The sequence below is a fragment of the Perissodus microlepis genome, chromosome 12 (genome assembly GCF_051167445.1).
Source record: "Perissodus microlepis isolate ML-2025 ecotype Zambia chromosome 12, ASM5116744v1, whole genome shotgun sequence".
Classification (NCBI taxonomy): domain Eukaryota; kingdom Metazoa; phylum Chordata; class Actinopteri; order Cichliformes; family Cichlidae; genus Perissodus; species Perissodus microlepis.
The window spans coordinates 2516658-2543505 of NC_140472.1; the positions used below are offsets into that span (position 1 = coordinate 2516658).

General features: G+C 40.8%; 2 protein-coding genes across 2 annotated transcripts in view; both read right to left on the reverse strand.

The window, feature by feature from the left end:
• Positions 1-7136: 7136 nt before the first annotated feature.
• Positions 7137-26848, reverse strand: part of LOC146375584 (glutathione hydrolase 5 proenzyme-like) — a 28929-nt gene continuing 9217 nt past the window's right edge. Inside the window, exons 4-18 of the mRNA XM_084946692.1 lie at positions 22845-23089; positions 19744-19803; positions 19137-19339; positions 17815-17942; positions 17633-17740; positions 12523-12700; positions 11977-12137; positions 11603-11746; positions 11340-11470; positions 10709-10893; positions 10511-10602; positions 9896-9960; positions 9181-9286; positions 8896-9006; positions 7137-8809 (exon numbers count right to left, since the gene is read on the reverse strand). Coding sequence (XP_084802818.1) covers positions 9944-9960; positions 10511-10602; positions 10709-10893; positions 11340-11470; positions 11603-11746; positions 11977-12137; positions 12523-12700; positions 17633-17740; positions 17815-17942; positions 19137-19339; positions 19744-19803; positions 22845-23089 — 1652 coding nt within the window. The 3' untranslated portion in view covers positions 7137-8809; positions 8896-9006; positions 9181-9286; positions 9896-9943. The remainder of the gene's footprint in view (positions 8810-8895; positions 9007-9180; positions 9287-9895; positions 9961-10510; positions 10603-10708; positions 10894-11339; positions 11471-11602; positions 11747-11976; positions 12138-12522; positions 12701-17632; positions 17741-17814; positions 17943-19136; positions 19340-19743; positions 19804-22844; positions 23090-26848) is intronic.
• LOC146375585 (glutathione hydrolase 5 proenzyme-like) lies at positions 8672-9267 on the reverse strand. Its single transcript, XM_084946691.1, has 3 exons — positions 9181-9267; positions 8896-9006; positions 8672-8809 (listed from the first exon to the last, which is right to left on the reverse strand). Exons 1-3 carry the CDS (start codon positions 9265-9267, stop codon positions 8672-8674), a joined length of 336 nt encoding a protein of 111 aa, XP_084802817.1.

The following is a 26848-nucleotide window of genomic DNA, read 5'->3' on the forward strand; positions in this document are numbered from 1 at the left end:
TTAACCCACTCAACCTGAGCTGTTCCTTTGATACTCATTTCTAATCTTGTAACTCCCAAGAACTTCCATCATCTCTAAACTATGTCATAGCAGGTCTCACTACCATCTTGTAAGCCTTTCCTTTCTCTCTAGCTGATAGCCTTCTGTCACAAATAACCCCTGACATTCAACTCAACCCTAACTGCACACGTTTACTTCAACTCTTGTGAACTGTTCATTGGATGGTTGACCCCAGTTTTTTTTTTTTTTTTTTTTTTAGTCATCCATCTTCAATTACTTTATTGAAGTATATTGGAGATGAATCTTTCTACAGGGTGGAATGGTTGTAAAGCATCTATTTTTAATAACTTAGAAAAAAAAGAATCGGTTACCCAAATGTAATTCATTTTTGCAGGGTCAAAATTGTACATACAGGCTCAAATAATGTTTAACATTTAACCAAATGTTAACCACTAATATTTGGTTAAATGTCCATCTCGACCTAACCCTTCTTGTTGCCATTAACAAGCTTCTGGTAAAATTTCGAACAGATATTTGACCACTCTTGGGTAGTTTTGAGGCACAGATTTGGCTTTGAAGAGCAGTCCACAACTTTTCAATGCAGCTGAGGTTGGAGCTTTGAAGCCATTGCAGAAGCTTAATGTTAAATAAACCAGTTTTGATTTGTGTTTGCGATCATTATTCTGTTGGAACCTCCAGTTGTGTCTAAGTTCTAACTATAGTTACTGATTTGAAGTGAAGTTGAGGAATAATAAGGTAGTCATCCTCCTATCCCATCCACTTTGTGCAATCAGAATCAGAGAAACCTTATTAATCCCAGAGTTGAGTTGTTATAGCAGCAAATATACAACAAACATCAAGCACTCATACAAAATGAGTGTGGAAACAGAGTTATGATACATAAATATTAAGATAAATATAGAGATATAACTACAACTATACATATAAATCTAAAAGGACAAGTATGTCTGCAAATATATGTCATGGTGTACATGGTGCATTGTGGTGTGATTAATTCTGTTCCACATTTGTGGATCTGACCCAAGTGGATGAATTAAAGAGTGTGATAGCAGTAGACTTGTAGTCAAGAGACCAAGACCAGAGGGTATCGAGACCAAGACTCAGACAAAAAAGTCTTTAAACTGCAGCCAGATGCTGCTTCGTTTACGGGTGTCAGGCATATTTATGTATTTTTGCGATGCACTCGTACAGCCCTCCTCTCTCTCACCCTCTCTGTTTTTCACATAATGATATTATCCTATATCCTCGCATGTGATTGGCCACGATATGGAGGGATTGGAGCATAGCTGAGCCACTGTGTGAGAGCTGAGCAGCGAAAGGAAATCAAGTGAGGAGCGGCTCTCGCTCAATGGGAGTCTATTCTTCTGATTCACTACCAAGCACGGCTCTTAGAGCTGATGCTTTTGCGCACGACACATTATCAAACGTTACGTTGTGTGTCATGGATACTGTTGACTCCAGAGGCGGAGCCAGACATTTTATACACCTGGGGCTTAGCCCTAAAGGGTCGTATGCATGTGGGATGGGGGTTAGAAATGACTGAAAGATTTATTAGGCTGTGTTTTGAGTTTTGTTTAAAAAAGAATGACTTCATATAGGAAAAAATATATCACATATGCAGGACACCTTAAACTAGTTTTTTAAATTAAGCAGCAAGGCAGAACAAAATCAGAGCTGTATCAAGACACGCGGACTAAACCCCAATTCAACCAGACCCAGAACTGATCCAGAATTAAAACAGGACTACAACAGTTCAAAATCAGGACTACTGAGGACTTAACCAAGACAGAACCAGAATCAGAACTAGATGATAGTAGCACTCTCCATCTCTCTCTCTCTGTTCCTCTCTCTCCCTCTTTGTGCTGACAATCAAACCAAACACCAACATCATCAAATATACAGTTGAAACCAGATATTTACAAACTCTTCAGATAAAAACACTTTTTTAATTGTAACATCAAATCAGACTAAATGTTTATTTTTTTTAGATTGATGAATATAAAAAAACATATTTGTTAACTTTAAGAGTAAAGAGAGAAACTATCTGTATTTCTTAATTATAAATGGCACCAAATTGTATTCAAAACTGAGCCACACTTATGGAGGTCCACAAGTCTTTTCCAGGTGTTTTGGTTGACATCTCTTGATTTTCCCATTTCAAAGAAACAGGCTCTGTGTTTTGCCTTATATGCATCCACAGCTGTGCCACTAATTTACTCACATGGACTCTACGAACCTATCAGAAGCTTCTTCAGCTCAGAATGGAATCGTCTGCAGTTTTCTTATTAATTAACAATAAACTTAGTGTACATGTACTCCTAAATTTGATGAAAGTGATAGAAATAGACAGCTCTGTCTCTTTATTCTGACATGTAACTAATTCAAAAGATATTTCAATATTTATTTATCTAAAACAAAACAAATTTACTCTAAATTGATGTTATACAGTAAAAAAAAAAAATAGTTTTTATGTTTTTTCCCTAAAGTGTAAATATCTGGTTTCAACTGTGAATATACTGCTGTGTATTGAAATTTCTCTTGTTTTGCATAGAAATATACTGAACAACATACAAAGCATAATATATAAAATAACATCTACCTGAGTTTTTCTTTGAAAGAAGCTCCTTATGTCCATTGTTGTGTTCATCAGTACATTACTGAAACACTTTATTTAGCCGTGGAGGGAAACAACTGAAAATATGAAATAAACACACATGTAAGCTAAGACTCTCTAAAAAAAACAGCTTTGTTGTTGTTCGGCTTTTCATTTCGCCATGAAACTGATTCACTCGAAGAGCAAGTATCGTAATGTGGGTCAAGTGATCAGTTTGATATCAATCCTTTGTGATACACCGTCATATTTACATTATTTGTACAGTACAAATGATTTGCTTTGGTACCTGGCAGGGGCGATTTTAGCCCATCTTGGGGGGGTGCTCCGATGGTCCATCATGGAGGCGTGCATGTGGTGGGAGGGGTTATCCATGATACAAAGAAGCCTTTTTAGCATTCTCCTCTCAGACACCTCCTCTAGATCCAGTCTGACACCCAGGACAGAACCAGCCTTTTTAATCAGTTTGTTCAGCCTGTTGGCATCGGCTGTCTTCACCCCACTGCCCCAGCACACAGCTGCAAAGAACACAACACTCTCTACCACAGAGTGATAAACATGGTCAGCATTTTCCTACAAACATTAAAGGACCTGAGCCGCCTCAGTAGGAAAAGCTGACTCTGCCCTTTTTTAAAGACAGCATTGGTGTTCTTGGTCCAGTCCAGTTTACAGTCCAAGTGTACCCCCAGGTACCGGTAGTCCTCCAGGATCTCTACATCAGCCCCTCTGATGGTGACAGGGGTAGGAGGAGGAGCCTGCTTCCTAAAGTCCATGATCAGTTCCTTTGTCTTTGTGATGTTAAGTTGTAGATGGTTTAGCTCACACCACTCAACAAAGCTGTCCACCATGTTCCTGTACTCCTCCTCCTGCCCGTCCCTGATACAGCCCACAATGGCAGAGTCATCAGAGAGTTTCTGCAGATGGCATGACTGAAACCTGGACCTGAAGTCAGACGTGTAGAGGGTGAAGAGGAAGGCTGATAGGACCGTCCCCTGTGGCGCCCCCGTGCTGCTCAGGATGTTGTCCGAGCGGCAGCCCTTCAGCCGAACATACTGTGGTCGATTTGTTAAGTAGTCCGTGATCCAAGCTACCAGTGGGGCGTCCACCTGCATTTCCGTGAGCTTATTCCCCAGCAGTGATGGTCTGATCGTGTTAAAAGCACTAGAGAAGTCAAAGAACATGACCCTCACAGTGCTCCCAACAATGTCCAGGTGAGAATAAGCCTGGTCCAGCAGGTAGATGATGGCATCCTCCACACCCATACGGGGTTGATAAGCAAACTGTAGGGGGTCCAGCCAAGGCTCCACCAGCAAACGCAGATGTCTCAGGATGAGTCTCTCCAGCGTCTTCATGACATGTGAAGTCAGAGCCACTGGCCTGCAGTCACTGGGGGTCGACGGGTTAATCTTTTTAGGGACAGGAACCAGGCAGGATGTCTTCCAGAGTGATGGGACCCTCTGCAGTTTCAGACTCATGTTGAAGATCCGATGCAGAACTCCAGACAGCTGGGAAGCACAGCACCTGAGGGCCCTGAGACTGACACCATCCGGGCCAGCAGCTTTATCTTCTGAAAGGGGCAGGGTGAGACAGGCTAAAAATGTTTCTCCCACTGAAAACGCTACGTCCAGATGAACAGAATCAACCTTTTGGGCTATGATTAGTGTAACTTTAGCAGTAACACTTTAAAGTCAACAGTATACACTCTAACACATAAGGATTATTATAGAATTTAATACTATTATAATTGAATAGAATCCTTGCCATCCCTCACAAGTGAGCCCCAAATACATCTCTGGGTAACATTACTACATTTACTGTAAAAGCCACACAGGTTTACAGTTGGTTTTGAGCTTTATTTTTTGCTCAAAGCGCTCAAAATTTGGATGTGTTTGGTTGACTTCTACATGTTTTTTTTTTTACATTTTCTGGGAGTTCCTGTCATCAGGTTTGCTTTACTTTTTCTACACACAGTAGAACAAAGCTAGAAGCTGGAATAGAATTTGGCTTTATTTTTAGTCAATTTAACACTAAATGTGTTTTCCTTCTTTATAAAAAGTTGACATGTATTATATTTTGATGGACTAATTCTGATCAGTTGTAACAGTCCACTTCATGCATGTTGACTCGAATCATCCTCTCCTGAGCGACTTCTGAAACATGAAGAAACCTTTTTTAAATTTATACTGCTGTGAATGTTGTATATCTCATAACAGTGACGTGATGTTTACTGTGAGTGTTGAGCTTTGGTTATAGTAAACCTGCCCTGTGTTGTTTATCAGATATTCACACCAGAAGCATCAGCAAGAATTTTCTTTTAAAAAAAAGAAAAAGAAAAAACGAATCTGTTATGAAAACTGTTACGAAATCGATCACCTGAAATTAATGGATGTGTTTTTCTAGCTTTTCTTATCTACAGTACAAATATAGTGTGTATATACAGGGAGTGCAGAATTATTAGGCAAGTTGTATTTTTGAGGAATAATTTTATTGTTGAACAACAACCATGTTCTCAATGAACCCAAAAAACTCATTAATATCAAAGCTGAATGTTTTTGGAAGTAGTTTTTAGTTTTAGCTATTTTAGGGGGATATCTGTGTGTGCAGGTGACTATTACTGTGCATAATTATTAGGCAACTTAACAAAAAACAAATATATACCCATTTCAATGATTTATTTTTACCAGTGAAACCAATATAACATCTCCACATTCACAAATATACATTTCTGACATTCAAAAACAAAACAAAAACAAATCAGCGACCAATATAGCCACCTTTCTTTGCAAGGACACTCAAAAGCCTGCCATCCATGGATTCTGTCAGTGTTTTGATCTGTTCACCATCAACATTGCGTGCAGCAGCAACCACAGCCTCCCAGACACTGTTCAGAGAGGTGTACTGTTTTCCCTCCTTGTAAATCTCACATTTGATGATGGACCACAGGTTCTCAATGGGGTTCAGATCAGGTGAACAAGGAGGCCATGTCATTAGTTTTTCTTCTTTTATACCCTTTCTTGCCAGCCACGCTGTGGAGTACTTGGACGCGTGTGATGGAGCATTGTCCTGCATGAAAATCATGTTTTTCTTGAAGGATGCAGACTTCTTCCTGTACCACTGCTTGAAGAAGGTGTCTTCCAGAAACTGGCAGTAGGACTGGGAGTTGAGCTTGACTCCATCCTCAACCCGAAAAGGCCCCACAAGCTCATCTTTGATGATACCAGCCCAAACCAGTACTCCACCTCCACCTTGCTGGCGTCTGAGTCGGACTGGAGCTCTCTGCCCTTTACCAATCCAGCCACGGGCCCATCCATCTGGCCCATCAAGACTCACTCTCATTTCATCAGTCCATAAAACCTTAGAAAAATCAGTCTTGAGATATTTCTTGGCCCAGTCTTGACGTTTCAGCTTGTGTGTCTTGTTCAGTGGTGGTCGTCTTTCAGCCTTTCTTACCTTGGCCATGTCTCTGAGTATTGCACACCTTGTGCTTTTGGGCACTCCAGTGATGTTGCAGCTCTGAAATATGGCCAAACTGGTGGCAAGTGGCATCTTGGCAGCTGCACGCTTGACTTTTCTCAGTTCATGGGCAGTTATTTTGCGCCTTGGTTTTTCCACACGCTTCTTGCGACCCTGTTGACTATTTTGAATGAAACGCTTGATTGTTCGATGATCACGCTTCAGAAGCTTTGCAATTTTGAGACTGCTGCATCCCTCTGCAAGATATCTCACTATTTTTGACTTTTCTGAGCCTGTCAAGTCCTTCTTTTGACCCGTTTTGCCAAAGGAAAGTAAGTTGCCTAATAATTATGCACACCTGATATAGGGTGTTGATGTCATTAGACCACACCCCTTCTCATTACAGAGATGCACATCACCTAATATGCTTAATTGGTAGTAGGCTTTCGAGCCTATACAGCTTGGAGTAAGACAACATGCATGAAGAGGATGATGTGGACAAAATACTCATTTGCCTAATAATTCTGCACTCCCTGTAGTGAGGATGACATTTTTTTATTGAGATATTTTTATGAGTTTGCAGCTCGTGTGTCTCTGTCTCTCTCTCTCTGCTTATATGAGTGAATGGAGCTCACCCGGCAGTATCTTGCTTTCTCCAATCTGTAAACCAGGATTATCAGAGTAGGATATTTATCTATATAATATTTATTTGATTATGCTTCAAATTCAGGTCAGAGAGAGGGTATTGTTTTCTTTTACACATGTGTGTTTAATAAATTAAAGCAGTAATGATTAAATTATTACAAATCACTCCAGTTGATAAAAATGTGAATTTTGGCGCCTGGCAGAACCTTGAAGCGCAGGTACGCCACCTGTTGAAACTGGGGTGAAGTGCACCAAAACTTCAGATTTTGTCACAGTCACATGACCTGTGTTTTGAAAGCAATTGTTTTCTATAAGCTTCTGTCTCTTCTGCAGAACATAAAGTTTCTGACTCATGATTTCCAAAACGCAGCTTGGATGTAATCCAATAATGAAAACAAGGCAGACATTAAACACTGAAGAAAGGAATTTATTGTACACAAAACTGGCAGTTTGAAAATAAAACATTTTCAGTTCAAGTCCAGGTTATCTATTCCTGTCAGTAAAACACATTAAACAGCTACAAAAAGAAAACTGTTGCTTCACAAACTGTTTGTCTGATTAACTTTAACCCTGAGCACATCAGCAGAATTACCCACACTTTATAACAGTAAAACAATAACAGGATGAACTGAGCAAAAAAAAACTAATATTGAAAAGCATTTAAATGTGGTTTATAATATTCAGATAAAAAACTGACCTTTCTATTTGGCTCGAACAGTCTGTGAGATCTAGTTTTGTTAATGCTAACATGCCTGTAACAGTAACTACATTGCTGTTGTAGGACTCCAAACTTTTTTGGTTTTGTTTGTTTGTTTAAACTACAAATCAATTGATAGATAACTTAGGGCTGCCATAAAGTGGACCTTACTTTCTCTCACTTCTGGACAATCCAGTGGGCTAAAATTTACAAAGTAAACATGAATTTGATGAGACTTGAAAATGTGAATTGTTCACTGGTGGAATGGAACATGAAGTCTGTAGCTCTGTTTCCAACAATCTTTTATATAACCAAAGATTTCTGCAGTCAGTCTCTTCCTGCTGGCCGGATGCAGGTTGAAGAAACATAGACACAGGCTTCACATTTCAACCTGAAAGCTGTGTCCTTGTTTTTTTATATTCTATGATAAAAGAATATAAAAGATCATATTGACTATATGAAATCAAGGCCGATATATCAATTTTTCAAAAACATTCTAGTTTTTACAGTGCTGTCTTTGCACTATTTTGCATTAGATTTGGGATTTAAATAATATTTTTCAACACTCAGACAGTCGAAGCTGTCTTCAGGGTGAAACAATCGCACAAGTGCTGCTGATTTGCTGAGGAAAAATAGCCATGATAAACCAATCACATGACCAATTTAAGATGACATAGCAACAACCCAAGACAACCCTGAGTCTTCACTTTTGTGTTAAAAGTGTGTTGAAAGGCCACGTAAAACTAGAGTCATGATAAAAAATATATATTTAATGTTTTTTCCTGAATCGTTGTTTATGTTTACTGAGGGAAGAAACAGTAAAAACTGCATTTTCTAAGGAAAACACTCAAAAGCACAAAAATTATAAAAAACAAAAAACAAAACCACCCTTTCCTATTGGTGTTCTGTAAATAGTTTGAAATAGTTATGAGGTCTTTAAGTTTGACGTCATTAGCCGTTTCTGGGTCCCACAGTCAAAGGAACACTGTGGCATCATTGAGAGTTACAAACTGTCTAAATTCTTTCATCTTTAATAAAAATGATCAGTGTTCTGCTCTACCAGGTGTAACATTTAAGTTTAATATCCAGGCATCCATGAAAACAGAATTTATGAAATTTTACAGAGTTAGAAGTTAGCAGGCAGTTAGCTCGCTAGTTTCCACTTAAACATAATATACCATGTCCAGCTCTGCTATCATAACCTTAAAGCCATGCTGTATAACTAACATCACTGACTCTTGGTCTCAGTAACCAGCAGCTTCACCTTTTTTCCTTTCATCAGACCATGCAGAGATACAGCTGCCCGCCTTTTCCACAGCGTTAACTGTGTTGTAGAATTTTGCTACTTTATGTCCCAGAGCTTCAAGACCATCAACTACATCCTGCAGGGCAAAGAGGAGAGAGACTCAGATGGAACAAAACCTGTAGAAATGATTAATTTATCATTTAAATACATTGAATAAATTACCTTTTCAAGCTTGGATTCAAGTGTTACTTCACTTTTAGAGTCTACAAGAACAACCAGAGTATCAATTGCCTCCTTAAGACTCTTTCCAAACCAAAGGTGGTTCATGAGCGCCTTGGAGAGAAAAAATAAATCTATGAGGTGAGAATGTGATGATTACAGGATAAATTAGGGTGAAGAATCCTCTTACTGTGATGCAACCTTTAACAGCAAAGACGGGCATCACTCCACATGAATTTATTTTATTTAATATGTAATGGCACTTTTGTGTGTACCATGCATACATACCGAGGCCACTGCCGGTGGAATCATTTCAGAACCAGACCCTCCAATCACCAGCGTCTTCGACGGAGACTTCAGCACAGATGGGGCCATATTGGAGGGGGCCGCTCCCCTGAGAAATACAACAAAGACCTTGAACGGCAAAACTAGAAAGCAGAAATCAGTCTGTACACACATATTTGAGCATAAATCATTCATACAAATGTTTCATACACAAATCAGTGACTGTATTTTCTTGCAGTATTTTCATACCTGGATTGCGGGGGCAGTGGAGCCTATCCTAGCTATTATAGGGTGAGAGGCAGGTTAAACCCTGGTCAGGTCGCTAGCCTGATGCAGAGCTAACACAGAGAGACATTCAACCATTCACATTCACACCTATGGGCAATTTAGAATCACAAATTAGCCTAACCCTACTAACTGCATGTCTTTGGACTGTGGGAGGAAGCCAGAGTACTCAGAGAGAACTCACACAAACATAGGGAGAACATGCAAGCTCCCCACAGGAGGTGGGATCGAACTCAGGGCCTTCTTGCTATAAGGCAACACCGTGCTGCCCTATCTATATACAGTATAAATGAATATAAATATCCATATACTGTTAAATCACAACAGCACATTTATATTATAAGGTTAACCCACTTCAGTAGAGACAAAACTGAACAATAAGACGAGCCCCTTATGAGCAGGTACTTGATGACAGTGTGAAGGAAAAACTCACTTTTAACAGCAAGAAACCTCCAACAGCACCAGGCTCACAGAGGGGCCGTCATCTGCTGTGACCAGCTGAAGAGCGAGGTGAGGAAGACAGGACAGATTTAGAGAGCTTGTGTAATTTGTGTTTATAGAAGTTCACTCAGAGCTCAACTGTGCCTGTTTTTGAACATTCAAAACATTTCAGCAGGCTATGGCATTAAATGGAAAATGGCATTTTAATCCAAATTTACATGATGTGCTTCAGTTTGGCAGTTTTGTTGATTGTTTTCATCAATTGTCAGATGATGCGTCACAATGAATTATGAAATGCAATTTTCTGCGCTCATTTCCTCAATGGTGCTTTTGTTTGGTACTATTAGATTAATAATTCATGGTGTGCAGTTTCCTGAGGTGTTGTTGTTTTTCTTTCAAATTTCTTATATTTGCCCCCCAACATGCTAACATGTACAAACATGCGTATTTATCAAGTATATGTTATATTAACCATGCTTAACACGTTAGTTGAAGTAAAGATGAAGATGAAGTACAACTGCAAATTAGCACTATACAAATCCGAACTGAGGTCCAGAATATTTGTTAATAAATATTAAATTCAGAAGGAATCCTGCTGATCCCTTATCATGAAAGATGTTATAAGCTCGACCACAGAAGTCATTTAGATGGTTGTTGAGGATGATTCCAGTGCTTGAAGAGAGGACATTGGACCCAAATCTGTAAAGAGTAAACATTAAATGAACTAGGTCTAAACCCTGTGACACTGTGTTGTGGAAAACTCAGCTGGTTTCTAACAGTGAAACAGAATGATGCAGGTACTGACTCATCGTTGATGCTGCTGGTGACAGACACAGCAGATCCATCTTCAGCCAGCACAGATACATGTGTGGTGCCGATGCTGTCCAGATACGAGTTTTTGCCGTAATACTGGGGATCGTGAGTCTTATCGCTGCTGATCAAGCTCCATATGTGGTTGGCAAAGCTATCTTCTGTCAAATTCTTTGCCATCTGTGTGAAATACAGAGAATTAATCAAACGAAATAAATAAGCACATTACAGAAAATACATTGATATCAAGAAAATTAACAATTTACAGCCAAATATTAACAGAATTTTGATCATTGATGCATCACTGACGCTGCTGGCGACAGACACAGCAGAAGCATCTTCAACTAGCGACTTGCAAAGTCGCAATCTCACCCCAGCAAATTAACCGAAAGTCTGACTGTGCAATGCTCAGAGATATTACAAAAAACTTCAGACCTCAACTCATTATCAATGTGCATAAACCGACTGTGGTGGGATGTGGTTTGTGGATGAGCTGCAGGCGGGGGTGGAGCAGCGGGTTCAGGCAGAGCAGAGGCTGATGTGGTATTGCTGCATTTACTCGTTTAGTCACTTAAATATAATCATACTATATGCAACAAAGCAGGTGCAAATTTTGAGATACTTACTTTATCTGAGCTGAACTTTGGATCTCTGATATGTTTCTTTAATCCATTGGCAAATTTTAAAGCTTCAATATAACGGTGATAAAACAAAATCTTTTCATCAGTAGTATTAGGTTCTGATTTCATTTTGTATCCTGAAAATATAAATAATTGTTATTTCTTTTATTTAAAACATCCATTTCTAGTGTATCACATTTGTAAAGATTGATAAGGATCATTTTCTTATATGAAACAAACTCCACATGCTAGAAGCAACAATCAGGAACCTTTCATGATGTTGAGGATGAAGCTGAGGATGGCTCCTCCTGAAGGAGGCGGAGGGAAGTACATCCGGTAGTCTCCCAAAGAAATATTCCACGCATCAGTCACATTAGCTTGATACGATGCCAAGTCCTCCAGTGTGAGTGTTCCTCTTGAGCAAAAACATTAAAACAAATGATTTTGTTGAGCAAAAATGAACACAATGCATTTCATAATCAAGACTTTGAATGGATCCAGACAGATCACAGTGTAGCACACAGTGATCATGGTAGATTTTTACAGAACAAGTCGATTTGTTAATTTGTAATTAGATCATTGTGCCTGGCAAACATAGAAAATGTTCAGAAAAGAGAGCAGGATGAATCCCGTCTGATAATACCTGCTTTCTGTATGTCTCTGATTAAATTCTTTGCTATTGTTCCGTTGTAAAACACATCTGGTCCCTCGTTTGCGATCATCTCCAAAGTGTCAGCCAGTTTCTCAAATTTCACAGTATCCCCGGTCTTAAGCAGGTTCCCATTTTTATCTAAATATAACTCCCTAAAAGACAAAGACAGTGAAATAATAATAATAATGGATTGCATTTATATCGCGCTTTTCGGGGCCCTCGAAGCGCTTTACAATTCCACTATTCATTCACTCTCACATTCACACACTGGTGGAGGCAGCTACAGTTGTAGCCACAGCTGCCCTGGGGCAGACTGACAGAAGCGAGGCTGCCATATCGCGCCATCGGCCCCTCTGGCCATCACCAGTAGGCGGCAGGTGAAGTGTCTTGCCCAAGGACACAACGACCGAGACTGTGGGAGCCGGGGCTCGAACCGGCAACCTTCCGGTTACAAGACGAACTGCCAACTCTTTGAGCCACGATCGCCTAAAACATTCATTTGTATTTTTGAAATCACATTGTGGGTGTATTTCATACCGTAGTGACGTGTTACCAATGCGTGGGATGTGTTGACCTTGGTAGTGAGGAATACGGAATCCTTCTCTGGCTAATTTGATGGTCGGCTGAAAGAGGTTGGCCCACGGCAACTTCCCATAAAGCCGGTGTGCCACTTCATAACCTCGAATTTCCCCAGGAACCCCAATCCATCTGCTATCTGGTTAGACAGATAATGGCTAGTCAGGGCTGGAATACATTTGCTCGTGTTTTGAGTAAACTGTAAGGTCCTGACCTTTAATGATCTGAGATGACATTTGTTATAATTTGGTGCTTTGTAAATAATCTATTCTATTCTGCTCCATTTCAGAGGGAAACACTGTAATTTTTAAATGCGTGTCTGTTTGTAACTGATTATGTTAGAGATAACATTTTGCATCCTACACTTACTTTTAGTTTATTTCACTATATTTACATATTTACACTATTTCTGGCTTAAAGAAGCATTTAGCATATCTTATACTTACTTTTCTTACTGTTTATGCAGCCTGTGTGCAGGACTGTAGCACAGAACTCTGGACCCTTTAAATAAATGGTGTCTGGAGCCCCCTTTCTTTTCTCGATCCATCTATCTCACACATATTTTAATTTCTATTTTCTTTATTTATTTATTTTATGTCTACCACAAGTGAACTGCTATAATAAATACTCTCAGTTCGTATTGCTGTCCATCCCATAGGTCAAAGTCAACACACTATAGACAATCAGGAAGTAATGCAGGAAGGTCTTTTGTACTCTGCTGACAGCAACATAAGGGACAGGGACAGGGACATGTGCATCCACAGCAGCCTGTGTCTCTGGCCTCACAAGATCTCACAAGATTTCCAGCTTCACCTCCACAGACAGATAATCTGCCACAGAACGAGTGAAGATTAGCCAAAGCAGAAACAATGACTGATAAAGATGGACTTGTGAGGAAAGTTAAGATTTGTCCTGGGGACAAACTTATATTATCTGGGGACCAGAAAATGGGAAAGATGGACAGCATTCTGGCAAGCTGTCTACACAAATCAGAAAGTTCCCCAACCAGAAGCCCTGGATCAACGGTCAGGTACGACACATGCTGCGTACTCGCTCTCTTGCATTCAGATCAGGCAATAAGATGGAGTACAAAGCTGTGAAGTACAGACTGAGGAAAGCCATTACAGCGGCTAAGAGGCAGTACAGAGAGAAGCTGGATGGCTTCTATTCTTCTGCTGACCCCAGGCGGATGTGGCAAGGCACATCACAGAATATAGGGCCACCACCAACACCATCAGCTCCGCAGGCGGTCTGCTGGAGGATCTCAACCCGCTTTACACCTGCTTTGAGACCCCCCAGACCTCCCAGATCCTCCACACCTCCCAGATCTCCCAGAACCTCTAGACCTCCAAGACCTTCCAGAACCCCCAGATTACCCGACCCTCTCCCCCGCCAGCGGTCTCAATAGACCAAGTGCACAAGGTCCTGAGGAAGATCAACCCCCGCAAGGCAGCAGGACCAGACAACATCCCTGGACGGGCCCTTAGAGCATGTGCTAACGAGCTGGCTGATGTTCTCACCTCCATCTTTAACCTTTCCCTCAGTCGGAGCATAGTTCCCACATGCTTCAAGACCACAACTATCATCCCTCTCCCCAAGAAAAGCCCAGCCACCTGCCTAAATGACTACAGACCAGTTGCACTCACTCCAATCATTGCAAAGTGTTTTGAGAGAGTGGTGCTGGCCTACATTAAATGGTAAATGACCTGTATTTGTATAGCGCTTTTCTAGTACCTAAGGACCCCAAAGCGCTTTACACAACCAGTCATCCACCCATTCACACACTGGTGATGGCAGCTACATTGTAGCCACAGCCACCCTGGGGCGCACTGACAGAGGCGAGGCTGCCGGACACTGGCGCCACCGGGCCCTCTGACCACCACCAGTAGGCAACGGGTGAAGTGTGTTGCCCAAGGACACAGGGACACATTAAGAGCAATATTCCAGACACTCTGGATCCCCTGCAGTATGCCTACCGGCCCAACAGGTCCACGTCAGACGCCATCGCTGCTGCCCTTCACTATTCACTCTCCCACCTGGAAAATAATGACTCCTACATCAGGGTACTCTTTGCTGACTATAGCTCCGCCTTCAACACAGTCATCCCTCACAAACTCATCCACAAACTGTCTACACTCGGCCTGCACCCCACCCTCTGTGACTGGCTACAGAACTTTTTCACTGGCAGGCCTCTGTCAGGATCGGCAACAGGACTTCAGTCAGCATTACCACAAACACTGGCGTCCCACAAGTTTGCGTCCTCAGCCCCACCCTCTACACCCTGTACACCCACGACTGTGTCGCCTCCAACAAAGAGAACATCATTTTGAAGTTCACAGATGACACTGCAGTGATCGGTCGCATCACTGGAGGGGACGAAGCGGCTTATAGGAGAGAGGTGGCCGGTCTGGTGTCATGGTGTGAGGACAACAACCTCACCCTCAACACTGATAAAACAAAGGAGATGAGCAGCTTTAGGTACCTGGGCATTCACATCAGTGAAGATCTCACCTGGACACTGAACACCACACAGCTGGTCAAGAAGTCTCAGCAGCGACTGTATTTCCTGAGGAGGCTGAGGAAATTTGGGATGTTAGCCAAGATCCATGTTAGCGTCTATAGCTGCACCGTGGAGAGCACACTGACCAGCTGCATCACTGCATGGTACGGCAGCACTACTGCTCTGGACCGCAAACGCCTGCAGAGAGTGATAACAACTGTGGAGAAGATCACCAGGACCCCGCTGCCCTCTCTGCAGAGCATCTACCATCGCAGAATTCAGAGGAGAGCTGCCTCCATCCTTAGAGACCCCACACACCCTCAACATGGACTGTTCACACTTCTGCCCTCGAGACAAAGGTTTAGAAGTGTGAAATCCAGAACATCTCGACTCAACAACTCCTTCTTCCACTGCTGTCGGACACCTGAACAGCTGACCTACCTCAACTGCAATTTGCATATAAAGACAATTTGCACACTAAGTTCATTTTGCACATAGAAATGCTATTCCTTCTGTACACATGAAAATAAACACTTTCTTGAATCTTTGAATCCAAAAATTTGTAGTATTGCACAGACTAAATTCTAAAGTATGTAAAGAGCTGTGTGGTTACGGGTTATTTTGAGTTTAGAAATCATTAATTTTATATTTCTCTTTGTTGTTAAAACACACACACATAATTTGGTGGAAATGTAATATAATAGGACACTTTAGGACACTATTGAGGCCGTACCACAGTCAACTTTCATTGTGCTCTGGGCTGCAATTGCTTATTAACCCTTTTTTTGTCTTTTAACAAATGTATTTAATAAAGCCATTTTAATACTGGAACCAATTTGCCTCAGCAGTGTCTCTTCAAGCCTATGTAATTATATTGTTTAGTCTAAAAACACACTCTCTTTATATTTCCTAGGGTTGAAATTCCCCTAGGTGGCGCTGTTGCATTTTAATCATAACACCCCCTGACCAACTCGCCACAACAGTAAGGCCTACTTAGTTTTTCATGGTTCAGTGTGCCATCCACAAATTGAAATTCTCTATCATGCAAAAAAGAAAGTCATACATGAACATGATCCAGAAATGCAGCCGTCTTCTCTGGGCCAAAGCTCATTTAAAAAGGAGGCAAAGTGCAGAATTGTTCTAATGTCAGACAAATCTTTTTTGTTTGTTTGTTTGTTAGAAAATGTGGATCCTGCATCCTCTGGGCTTTAACATTGTTAATTGCTGCTGATTTTGCAGCTTGTTATCACCACTCAATTCAAAACATTTGAAGGTGATTACATTACTGCCTATGGAATTGGCTGCTTGCACATCTGGCAATGCACCATCAGTGCTGAAAGGTGTACACAGGTCTTAGAACAACTTACGCTCCCATCGAGTTGACATCAGCAAGACCACGCATACTGTATCTATTACAATAGCATGGTTTCACAGTAGAAGTACCTGGGTGTTAAAATGACCTGCCTGCAGTTCAAACCTTTGACCAAGAAAAAAAAAACACATCGGATGCATCATGAAATGAAAGATAAGACAAAAAGGACCCAGGACTGTGGAGCAGCTAGAATCCTTTGGCAAATAAAAACGTGGGTTTTTTGACTCAGTATTTGAATATCTCTGGACTTGTTATATATTTATTTGAAGAGGTATAAGATAATTTATGTTTTGTTCCTGAGTAAATTATTTTCTTGTGCTTTTGAGTTTGATGACGTTTTCTTTGTGTCCAGTCCGTCTCTGTCTCATCTGAGGGTCCTGTCTTTAGTGTTTTGTTCTTTTGTCCAATTGTTTTGCCCCAGTTTATCCCACCAGTTTGTCCCACTTTCATAAACAGGAAACTCAAGCCTGCTTTAATGTTAGCTTATAACCAGCTGTTGTTGTTTAGCTGGTTTTTCATTGACTGCCTGGAGTTGGAAGCGCTCCATGCCTAATCTGCTTACAGTAATTAAATAATAATGGTTATGCATTCCTTAGTGTGTTAGAGCCCTGACTTTATTTCAGGAGATGAGGTTAGAGGTGAGGAGGAGGATACCTGTCAAGCTGTCCCTTTCCTTCGCTTCTTTGGTGACAAGAGCCCTATCCCAGATGATAAAAAGTAGGTATGATCCTTCACATCTTGAGTTTGTCTTACAGACTAAGGTGCAGAATGTAAAAAATTCCTCTACAGATAACTGACTACACCTTTAGAACTTTTGTGTTACATCTTGTGCATAATTTGGAGAAAGACTTGTTAAGACCAGTCTGGAAAAAGACCTGTTAAGACCTGTTTGGAGAAAGACCTGACTACTTCAGTCTCTCTGGTTGCTTCTGAAACTAAGGAGCATGTATTTCATGGTTTTAATTTATGCTAGATTATTCTGATAGTGTCATATACGACACCGACTCATTGTCTTGAATAACTGCCGACAGCCAAACCCTCTAGTGGTTTGCTTTATCTCTTTTTTTCTTTTCTTTTTTATTATCCCAGTTTCTCTTTCTTGAGGAAAGAGGAATGAGGCTGTGTCATAAAGGTGAGTCCAAGAGCAGATTAGACTAAACAATCGTAAATATTAGCATTATGGCAGAAAAACAACCCACCTTGCAGCCACTCCATGGTCCACTCTGTGGTTTTACGACACAACTTAAGCAGGTCAGAGTTCACATTTCTGGGGACAGTCTCTCTGGAGTTGATGATTTTCACTTTACCTTTGAAAACATTACATATTATTACGTTATACCCCAGCGGGGTTGAGCTAAGAGGAGCAAGGGTGCCTTGTTACCGGAGCTGTCCATCACAGTGAATATGACCCCGCCTCCGATCCCCGCGCACTGTGGGTTGATGATGGAGGTGCACAACAGCGCAGCAATGGCAGCATCTACTGCAGAGCCGCCTTTCTGAAGAATGTTCCTGAAACAGTTCAGAGAAATAGATCAGGCTGAAGTTCATGTCCCTCTCCCGGCTATTCGCGGGGATAAACCATTATTGCAGTCACTTTTAAAACAAAGTATCCAACTGCATAAAAGTACCACTGAGCATCTGGCTCCGGGAACTTAGAAAGAAAATGTTTGAAAGTGATGCAAGAATAGGCTACAACGCTTGCGAGCATATGACACAGAAATCAGCCCTGTTAAAATTGATAGTAGGTTTAAATATTGGTGCAACTTTGGCATTTCCGCATATTGGAAAGCATCATCTGAAAAAGGTCTGGATACCTTTCAACAAATGTCAGACAGTTAAAACCTGGAGAGGGGTTACTTCTTTAAATGTCTCCAATTAAGACATCACTGTAATACAGATATTGTGTCCAAGGAGAGAGAATAAATATATCTGAAGAAGATTGGTCAAATATATATATATATATATATATATATATATATATATATATATATATATATATATATATATATATATATATATATATCAAACCAAAAACCTTCCAGTTAGTAGGTGACCCGCTCTACTACCTGAGCTACAGCCACCCCCATCTCTTTAAACATTTCTTTTCATGTTTGCTTGAAATAAAATATCACTGTTGGTACTGCAGCTTACTGCAACCTAAGTATGCGTTTAAATTTAATGCTTAGGAGAGGCAAAGGGTGATATCCACATGTTGGACCATCTACTACGTGCTTTACCGTGATACTGGAATATTATTCCCCTATATGCCTCTATGTTGTCATTACAGACGATGTCAGTAACAATAGTAATTTGTCACTTAGGAACAAAACAGTTCTTAGGTCCGGATCTTTGAAGTGAATGATGGTATCCGAGGCATGATATTTGTAATCTCTATACCGTACTGTCTGTTGACAATACACACCACATCTGTAAGAATCATAGTTTCTACGTAATACGGCTTTTTCTCCGTTTTGACCAATAAATCATTTAGTAGGGAAATGGCATGAAGATTTTATACAGATCACACCGAATTTTGACTTTTATAAAATGGGGGGGGGGGGACATAACCGCACACTTCCATGATGAGACGCTGTTATGCAGTTTTCAAACACGTTTTAGCGCTAAAGTTTGCATTTGGAACAGTGCATAATATTATGTGTAATGCGAAAAACGAAAATGTTTAAAGTTTAAAATGTTACTCACCGTCCAATCTCTGAACAATTCCAGGAGTCTGCGGCCACAGCAGCTTTTGAGAAAGGGCAATTAGCACTGGTGTCCTTACACTCACTTCTACCCTTCCAATACCCATAATAATCAGCTAGTAGACCAGCTACAATTAGACCAACTACAAATAAGCCAACTGCTACTAATACGTTTTGGCCAGGCGTTTTGCTCTCGTTTTTGCGCTCTCAACGTCCTCGTCCTTAATGTCCTCGTTGGGGCGACACATAGGAGTCGTATTTGCCCCCACAACGTCCTCGTCCTCAATGTCCTCGTTGGGGGGACAAATAGGAGACGTATTTTCCTCTTCCACATGCTCGGTTGATTCAGGCATCGCTGCTTTCTTCTCTACGTAACCGTCGGTAGTTCACTTCCTCCGAAAGTTAACCGCTTGTTGATTTCCCAGACAGCACAGCGACGTATTGCGCACATATATCCGCTGTGTGGGTACTGGGTACAACGCAACGGAGACGTGTGTTTGTGGTAAGCAGAGGTAGCTGCTCCCGGTGTGTAGGACGTTTTGTCAGAACACCGGTAGCCCTGATGTTTTTTGCTCATCTCTGCAAGACACTGGGTGGACTTTTCTTACCTCAGCTTTTTCCTCCACGTGCTTGATCCCACCAGGGATAGCGTGCACGTCGTTGTCCCACTGCAAATGGATCGAATAACATCGACGGCTCTTATCGCTGCTTTATCGACCTCCTACTGTTCGCTGTTCATGAGCCACGCGCTGGTCTTCCTCACCCAAACCATAAACACTTTGCATCAAGATTGTGACTTTTAGTCTCTGGTCAGTGATGTTGGTTCACTGTCTGACCGAGTGGGTGGTGAAGTGGTAAATTCTGATCTTCAGTTGGACTAATATTAAGTGCAGCTGAATGTTCGGGTATCTGTCAGCACTGCTCAAATATGAAGACATATATTTGGTCTAAAACTGAAATAAAAACTCAAGTGCGAAAATGCAGTTAACTGCAATTTAAAACTAGACTTGAGGGAAAATAAAAACTGAAACAATATTTTGTATTTAAATTGAAACCTATGTGAACTGTATTTAGCTTAAATGTATTTTGTTAGCTTCAGATTTGGACAACACAACCATCATGAAGAACCTTTGAAAGCATTTGTTGAAACTGAGATGTCTGAGTCAACTGCATTCAAGTATATTTTAAAATCTTTTATTTCAAAACATATCTATATGTCTTGTATAAATAAATCAAAGGGTAAAAATATATGATGCATAGTGTTTGCAAATATACATGTATCTGATAATAGGACAACTGGTTTGCTCAAATTTTATTTAAAGTGTGGATAGCTTCAGGGACATGTGATGATCTAGGAACTGCAAGACATTTGGGCTAAACAGTAGCGGTTTTGATATGGGCGACATGGGCGGTTGCCCGGGGCGGCATCGGCAAAAAAAAAAAAAAAGGTTGCTCGTACTCGTGCTGCCCCGACATCAGCCAGCGCATATTGGGGATGGCACAGGCACCGTTTTTTATCGCCCATTTGCTGGGAGTAAGGGCGCCCTCCGTTTGTGAGGTGCGCCTGCTGCTTGCAGCACAGGGAGGAGAGGGACCGCGGTAAAGTGAGCCGTCATTTGTGAGCCGCGGTCAAGCCAGCCGCTTCTTCTCCGCCGCATAAATTTCCTTACACCAGTCTTTACGGTAGCGCCTTTTCGCTTTATATCTTGATTGAAAGCCTAGACCCGCGCACACATGCACGCGCGCGAACAGGCGCACGCGCGCACACAAATTACAATGGAACAGCCCAATACTGTCAATACAATTATGGAAATTTCCAAAATTCATTAAAAATCATCCTTAGTAGTTGAGGTCCAACTGTCAACACATTCCTTCTCTGGGACACCTACTGTACCTGTGTGCCAAGTTTCATCCAGATTTACTGTAATATTACTCAAAAATTAAAGGACATTTATATGCAATTCAATACAGCCAATACACTACAATTTTGTCTATTTCAAAAATTCATTAAAAATCATCCTTAGTAGTTGAGGTCCAACTTTCAACACATTCCTTCTCTGGGGCACCTACTGTACCTCTGTACCAAATATCATCCAGATTTACTGTAATATTACTCAAAAATTAAAGGACATGTATTACTTAAATATTGCATCATATTCAAAAATCCATTAAAAATCATCCATAATAGTCGATGTCCAACTTTCAACACCGTCTTACTCTGGGCGACCTACTGTACCTCTTGACCAAGTTACATCTCAATTCACTGTAATCTTTATCAAAAATTGAAAGAACAATGATGGCTGTGTGCCTTTCAAAGTGACACTAAATAACAGAACTCAGGCACATCAGGGAATAATCCAAAAGGCAGATTTATTAAACAAAAACAACATACAAAATATCCCTAACCCATACTACATAACCTAAAACGAAACAAAGGGACACTTAGAAGCACAAGAAAACAATACTATACTGAAAGGGCAAGAGACACAGCCCAAACATAATCCACAAGTAAAACGCCAAAAGAACAAGTCATCCCACATAGCAGATGGGTCTTGCCTGGATCTGGTGTCAAGCCGGCACTGCTGGCTGACTTCTGGCATGGTAAGATGGCACTGTTTATGTGATGGCATACCACATCTGGCCTGATTGGGTGAATGTGACATGTTGTATAGAGCACTTTGAGTAATATGGGTGAGTAAAAAAGCGCTATATAAGAATCAGTCCATTCACTGTCTGAACAGAGTTTCGTCATGTTACTTTTGCACTATTATGTTCCAGCACATGTTGTTATTACATGGCTTACATGGCTAAGGTACACATTAGGCTGACATCTGGGGCCAGAGATGAAACTGTTCTGGGCCAGCACAGGGCCAGCAGTGTGTCTGCAACTGGCCTTGTGCTGGCCCATGTGTGGGCCACCTCTGGTAAACCAGATCTGGGCCACCAAAGGGCCGTCATTGTTTGCAGTACGCAGGCCATGTGTAAGCACATTGTGTGGGACAGATCTGGGCCATACCAATTTTGCTATGTGGGAGGAATTATGTATAAATAGAAACATCATAAAAATGAAAATGAACATAAAGTAAAATGTACTGAAAAGAACATCAGTATGGCCATCATTATTTGCTTGGAAAGTCTAAAGTTCCATGGCTTTGAACAGCCAGAGAACGCAATGCCCAGCTTAGAGCGACTAAAAGTAACTTCTTTTAACATTCTGTCATTCTGCTTCTATATCAAAAATCCACTAAAAATAGTCATTTGAAAAAAAATATTCGCCACTTTTCATCAGTTTGGGTTCCTCTGTTTATAGCAATTTTTAGAAAAGAATCGAATACCTTTGTCACTATACAGTTGTACAGTGAGATACAGAGCATCTCCTACTCATTGCAAACATGCTGGGGGGGGTGGCTCTATCCGCCTTAGTGCAGCTGCCGTGCCATACTGTGATGCAGTAAGTTAGTAGGCTCTCAATGGGCGAGTGGTGGAAGGTCAGCAGAGGATGTCTGGGATGATTGCATTAAAGGCTGAGCTGTAGTCCACGAAGAGCATTCTGGCGTAGCTCTGCCGCTGTTCTCAGCACCGAGTGGAGGGTGATGGCGTCTTCTGTGAATCTGTTTGCGCGGTATGCAAACTGGTGGGGGTCGAATTCTGGGGGGAGGTAATCCTTGGTGTGCTGAAGGACTAGTCTCTCAAAGCATTTCATGATTACCGGTGTGAGGGCCACAGGGCAATAATAGTTCAGGCTGGTGATGGGAGACTTCTTTGGCACTGGGATGATTGTGGCTGATTTTAGACAGGATGGGATGGCTGCTTCATCCAGTGAGAGGTTGAAGATGAGGGTGAAGATGAGGGTGAGCTGGTGGGCACATGGTCTTAGCACTTTACCACGTATTCCGTCTGGACCGGCCGCCTTCCTGGGGTTCACTGCTAGGAACATACATCTGACATCGTGCTCTGTTACAGTGAATGGAGCGGTGCAGGAACCAGGTGAGGATGAGGATGGGAGCAGGGCTGAGGCAGATGAATGCTGCTGTTGTGGTGTTTCAAAGCGGGCGAAGAAGCTGTTTATTTCCTCTGCTAGCTGCACACTCAGGTTTTCTGTTTTTACAGTTCTGCCTCTGTGGTTTATGATGTCTATTATTCCCTGCCACACCTCTCGTGTGTTGTTGCTGGACAGGTGGGACCCCTTTTCAGGTCAGCTCGAGCAGACCTGTACAGAGCTCTGTCAACAGACCTAAAGTCGGCATCGTGGGCTTTGAGGAGTGTGCAGACCTCGCTGGTCATCCAGGGTTTTTGGTTTGGGAAAACCCAAATGCTTTTGTCCACAGTCACATTTGCAATACAGAACTTGATATAGTCCAGTACTGATCCTGTGAAAGTTTCTAATGCAATATATTGTACTTTACCAATGTAACACTGCATGCCAAATCAATTTTGAAAATATCTGTGAATTTTGTATTGAAAAATGCAGGTATCTTTCAGATTTATTTTTATGTTATCAAAAATGTATTAAAAGTACAAGCATGAAAAATTACAAGAATGCAATAAAAAATATAACCAAACAAGCTTAATTTACAGTTTGAAATACAGAACGTAATGAAAATATATAAATAACTACCTATTAATCCCCATATCCAAGTATCAAGACGTGAAAAAACAAATTACATTCTTTCCTCAGTTTCTATTAATAAGACTTAAATTTACATGAAATTATTCAAAATTATATACATTATTCATAAGGTGACAAAGAATTCAGAAACAACACAGAGAATGTCTTGATGCATGCTCAATCATCCAGGTAATTAAATCCCTGAAGGTTGATTCTGTTCATCTGGACGTAGCGTTTTCAATGGGAGAAAAGTTTCGTCACTCATCCAAGTGACTTCTGCAGTCTCAGCTGACTGCAGGCTTCCCCAATCTTATAATAATAATAATGGATTGCATTTATATAGCGTTTTTTGAGACCCTCAAAGCGCTTTACAATTCCACTATTCATTCACACACGGGTGGAGGCAAGCTACAGTTGTAGCCACAGCTGCCCTGGGGCAGACTGACAGAAGCAAGGCTGCCATATCGCGCCATCGGCCCCTCTGGCCATCACCAGTAGGCAGTAGATGAAGTGTCTTGCCCAAGGACACAACGACCAAGACTGTGGGAGCTGGGGCTCGAAACGGCAACCTTCCAATTACAAGACGAACTGCCAACTCTCATTATGCAATGTACTGTTTAAAAGAAAAAACTTTTTTTTTGCCTTGACAACATACATTCATCTTCATTTCAAATAAGTAGTTATTTTTCACACAGAGAGCAATACCACTCTCCAGCCTCTGCTGTCCAAAACTACTCTGTATTCATCTGGAGGCACTGTGTGTGAAACCACTTTAAATAGCTCTCATGCAGGAACAAAGCAATTGTATAAAATGAAGTGAGGGGATGGAGCTATAAATAGATTAATATAGAGATATGAAAATAAACTTATATATAGACATAGGAACACAAGTTTTAACATTAATGTTTCTGGGATATAATAAACAATATAAGCATACAGGTGTCTAAGCAAACATTGTGGCATACAAAGTGAGAGAGTGCAGTGAGTCATGTTTATTCCTGTTCAATATGTGTCTGACACAAGTGGATGAATTAAAAAGTCTGACAGCAGCAGCAACAACAGGCAATGCCTTCCTGATGACTTTCTATCTGTTTACATCTTTTTCTTTGATGCCTGTATCCCAGCTTGAAGAGTCCTGGACCCTTTTTCTAGTCAGTGGCTGTGTAGGCAAACAACTCTGGCTTGTCACCCAGTTGGATTTCCTGGTATTTGTAAGATGGCACTATCTACAAATCAGGACACATTAACTATGATATTAAAAAAATGACATGATGACATAGTCCTTGGTCAGTTTACCAAGCATTTCTCAGTTTTGTTCTTTATAGTTCTGTTCATTATATCATTGTTTGTGAGTCCTGGATTATTTGATGATATGTTTACATTATGTATTCTTTTGTTTTCAGTTCCATATTGCTTTTAAGTGTAGTTCTTCTTCAGCGTTCCACAAGTGGATGGAACACTTGTGAAAACACTCTAGTGTTAAAGCCAGTCTTGTCTTCATGTCTGTTTATGGTTTTGTCTGTGTCAAGCTTGTGTGTCTTAGTCTGTGTTTTAGTTTGGTGGCCTCTTGTCTCTTTCTTGTGTTGAGTCTTACTTCCACTGTCTTCTTATTCCCAATGTATCCCTGCTGTGTTACACAGCTGTCTCCAATTCCCCTAATCGCCATCCTATTTATACATTTTGCCAATCTCCCGGTCTGAAGTACATTATTCTATTCAATTCTATTCTATTCTATTTATACAGCGCCAAATCACAACAACAGTCACCTAAAGACACTTTATGTTGCTGGGTAAAAACACAACAATAATACAAAGAAAACCCCAACAATTTAAGTACCCCATATGAGCTAACATTTAGTGTGAGTGGGAAGGAAAAACTCCATTTGAAGAGGTAGAAACATCTGGCAGAAACAGGCTCAAGGAGAGACAGCCATCTACTGTGCCTGGCTGAGGTTGATGATAAGGAGACAGGACAACATATACACTGTGCAAGAGATACATACTAACTAATGATTAAATGCAGAAAGGTGTATAAACACAGAACGAGCAAAGAAGGAAAAAATTCATACATCATGGGAAGCCCGCAAGAGCCTAGGCTTATTGCAGCACAAATAAGGGAAGATTCAGGGTCACCTGATCCACTCTAACTGTATTATTTGTCAAAACTGAGGGTTTTAATGCTAATCTCAAAAGCAGAGACGGGTGTTTGTCTTCTGAATTAATATAGAATAGAATAGAATAGAATTCAACTTTATTGTCATTGCACATGTCACAGGTACAAGGCAACGAAATGCAGTTTGCATCCATCCAGAAGTGCTTTAGCCATGATATAGATATATTAGAATATATATTAGCAATAATATAGGTATGTAAGTATATTACAGAAATGGGTCTATTATGGTATGTTACAATGTACACGGTATGAAGGTATGTTATGAATATGCTATAACTATATGTACAGGCTGTAGTGAGTACAAGCTATGTACAGGCTATGAACAGGATATAAATATGAAAAACTATACAGAAATATGAGATATACAGCTATACAGAAATGTGAACTATGCAGGTTATAAACAGTTGTAGAATTAAAAATTATCGTATTGTACAGAATGATGTGAGCTACATCCACAGAAGAGAGGCCTGAGAGATGAGGACTCTGATTCCCGTTCAACCTTAAAATTCTTATAGGAACCACAAGTACACCTAATATTCCAAAATTAAAATCTGGATTTCAAAGCGAGTCAGTGAAGACAAGCAAATATGCTGTCTCTTTATAGTCCCTGTCATGACTCTCTCAGCAGCACTTTTGATTCATCAATATTAAACAATTATTGATGCAGCAGATTGAGATGAAACCTGGCCCAGAGGTACAGTAGATGTCCCAGAGGAGGAATGTGTTGAAAGTTGGATCTCAACTATTCAGGATGATTTTTAATGAATTTTTGAAATTTACATAATTCTATTGTATTGGCTGTTTCCTTTCATTTCTGAGGAATTTTACAGTAAATTTGGATGAAACTTGGCACACAGGTACAGTAGGTGTCCCAGAGGAGGGATGTGTTGAAAGTTGGACCTCAACTATTCAGGATGATTTTTAATGAATTT

Excerpts from the sequence above, each read along its gene's own strand:
- LOC146375585 (XM_084946691.1), bottom strand. The coding sequence starts at position 9,267 with ATGGCCCCATCTGTGCTGAAGTCTCCGTCGAAGACGCTGGTGATTGGA. Across the intron at positions 9,007-9,180 it reads TTCCACCGGCAGTGGCCTCG|GCGCTCATGAACCACCTTTG; the intron begins GTATGTATGCAT and ends TTTCTCTCCAAG. Across the intron at positions 8,810-8,895 it reads TTGAATCCAAGCTTGAAAAG|GATGTAGTTGATGGTCTTGA; the intron begins GTAATTTATTCA and ends TTTGCCCTGCAG.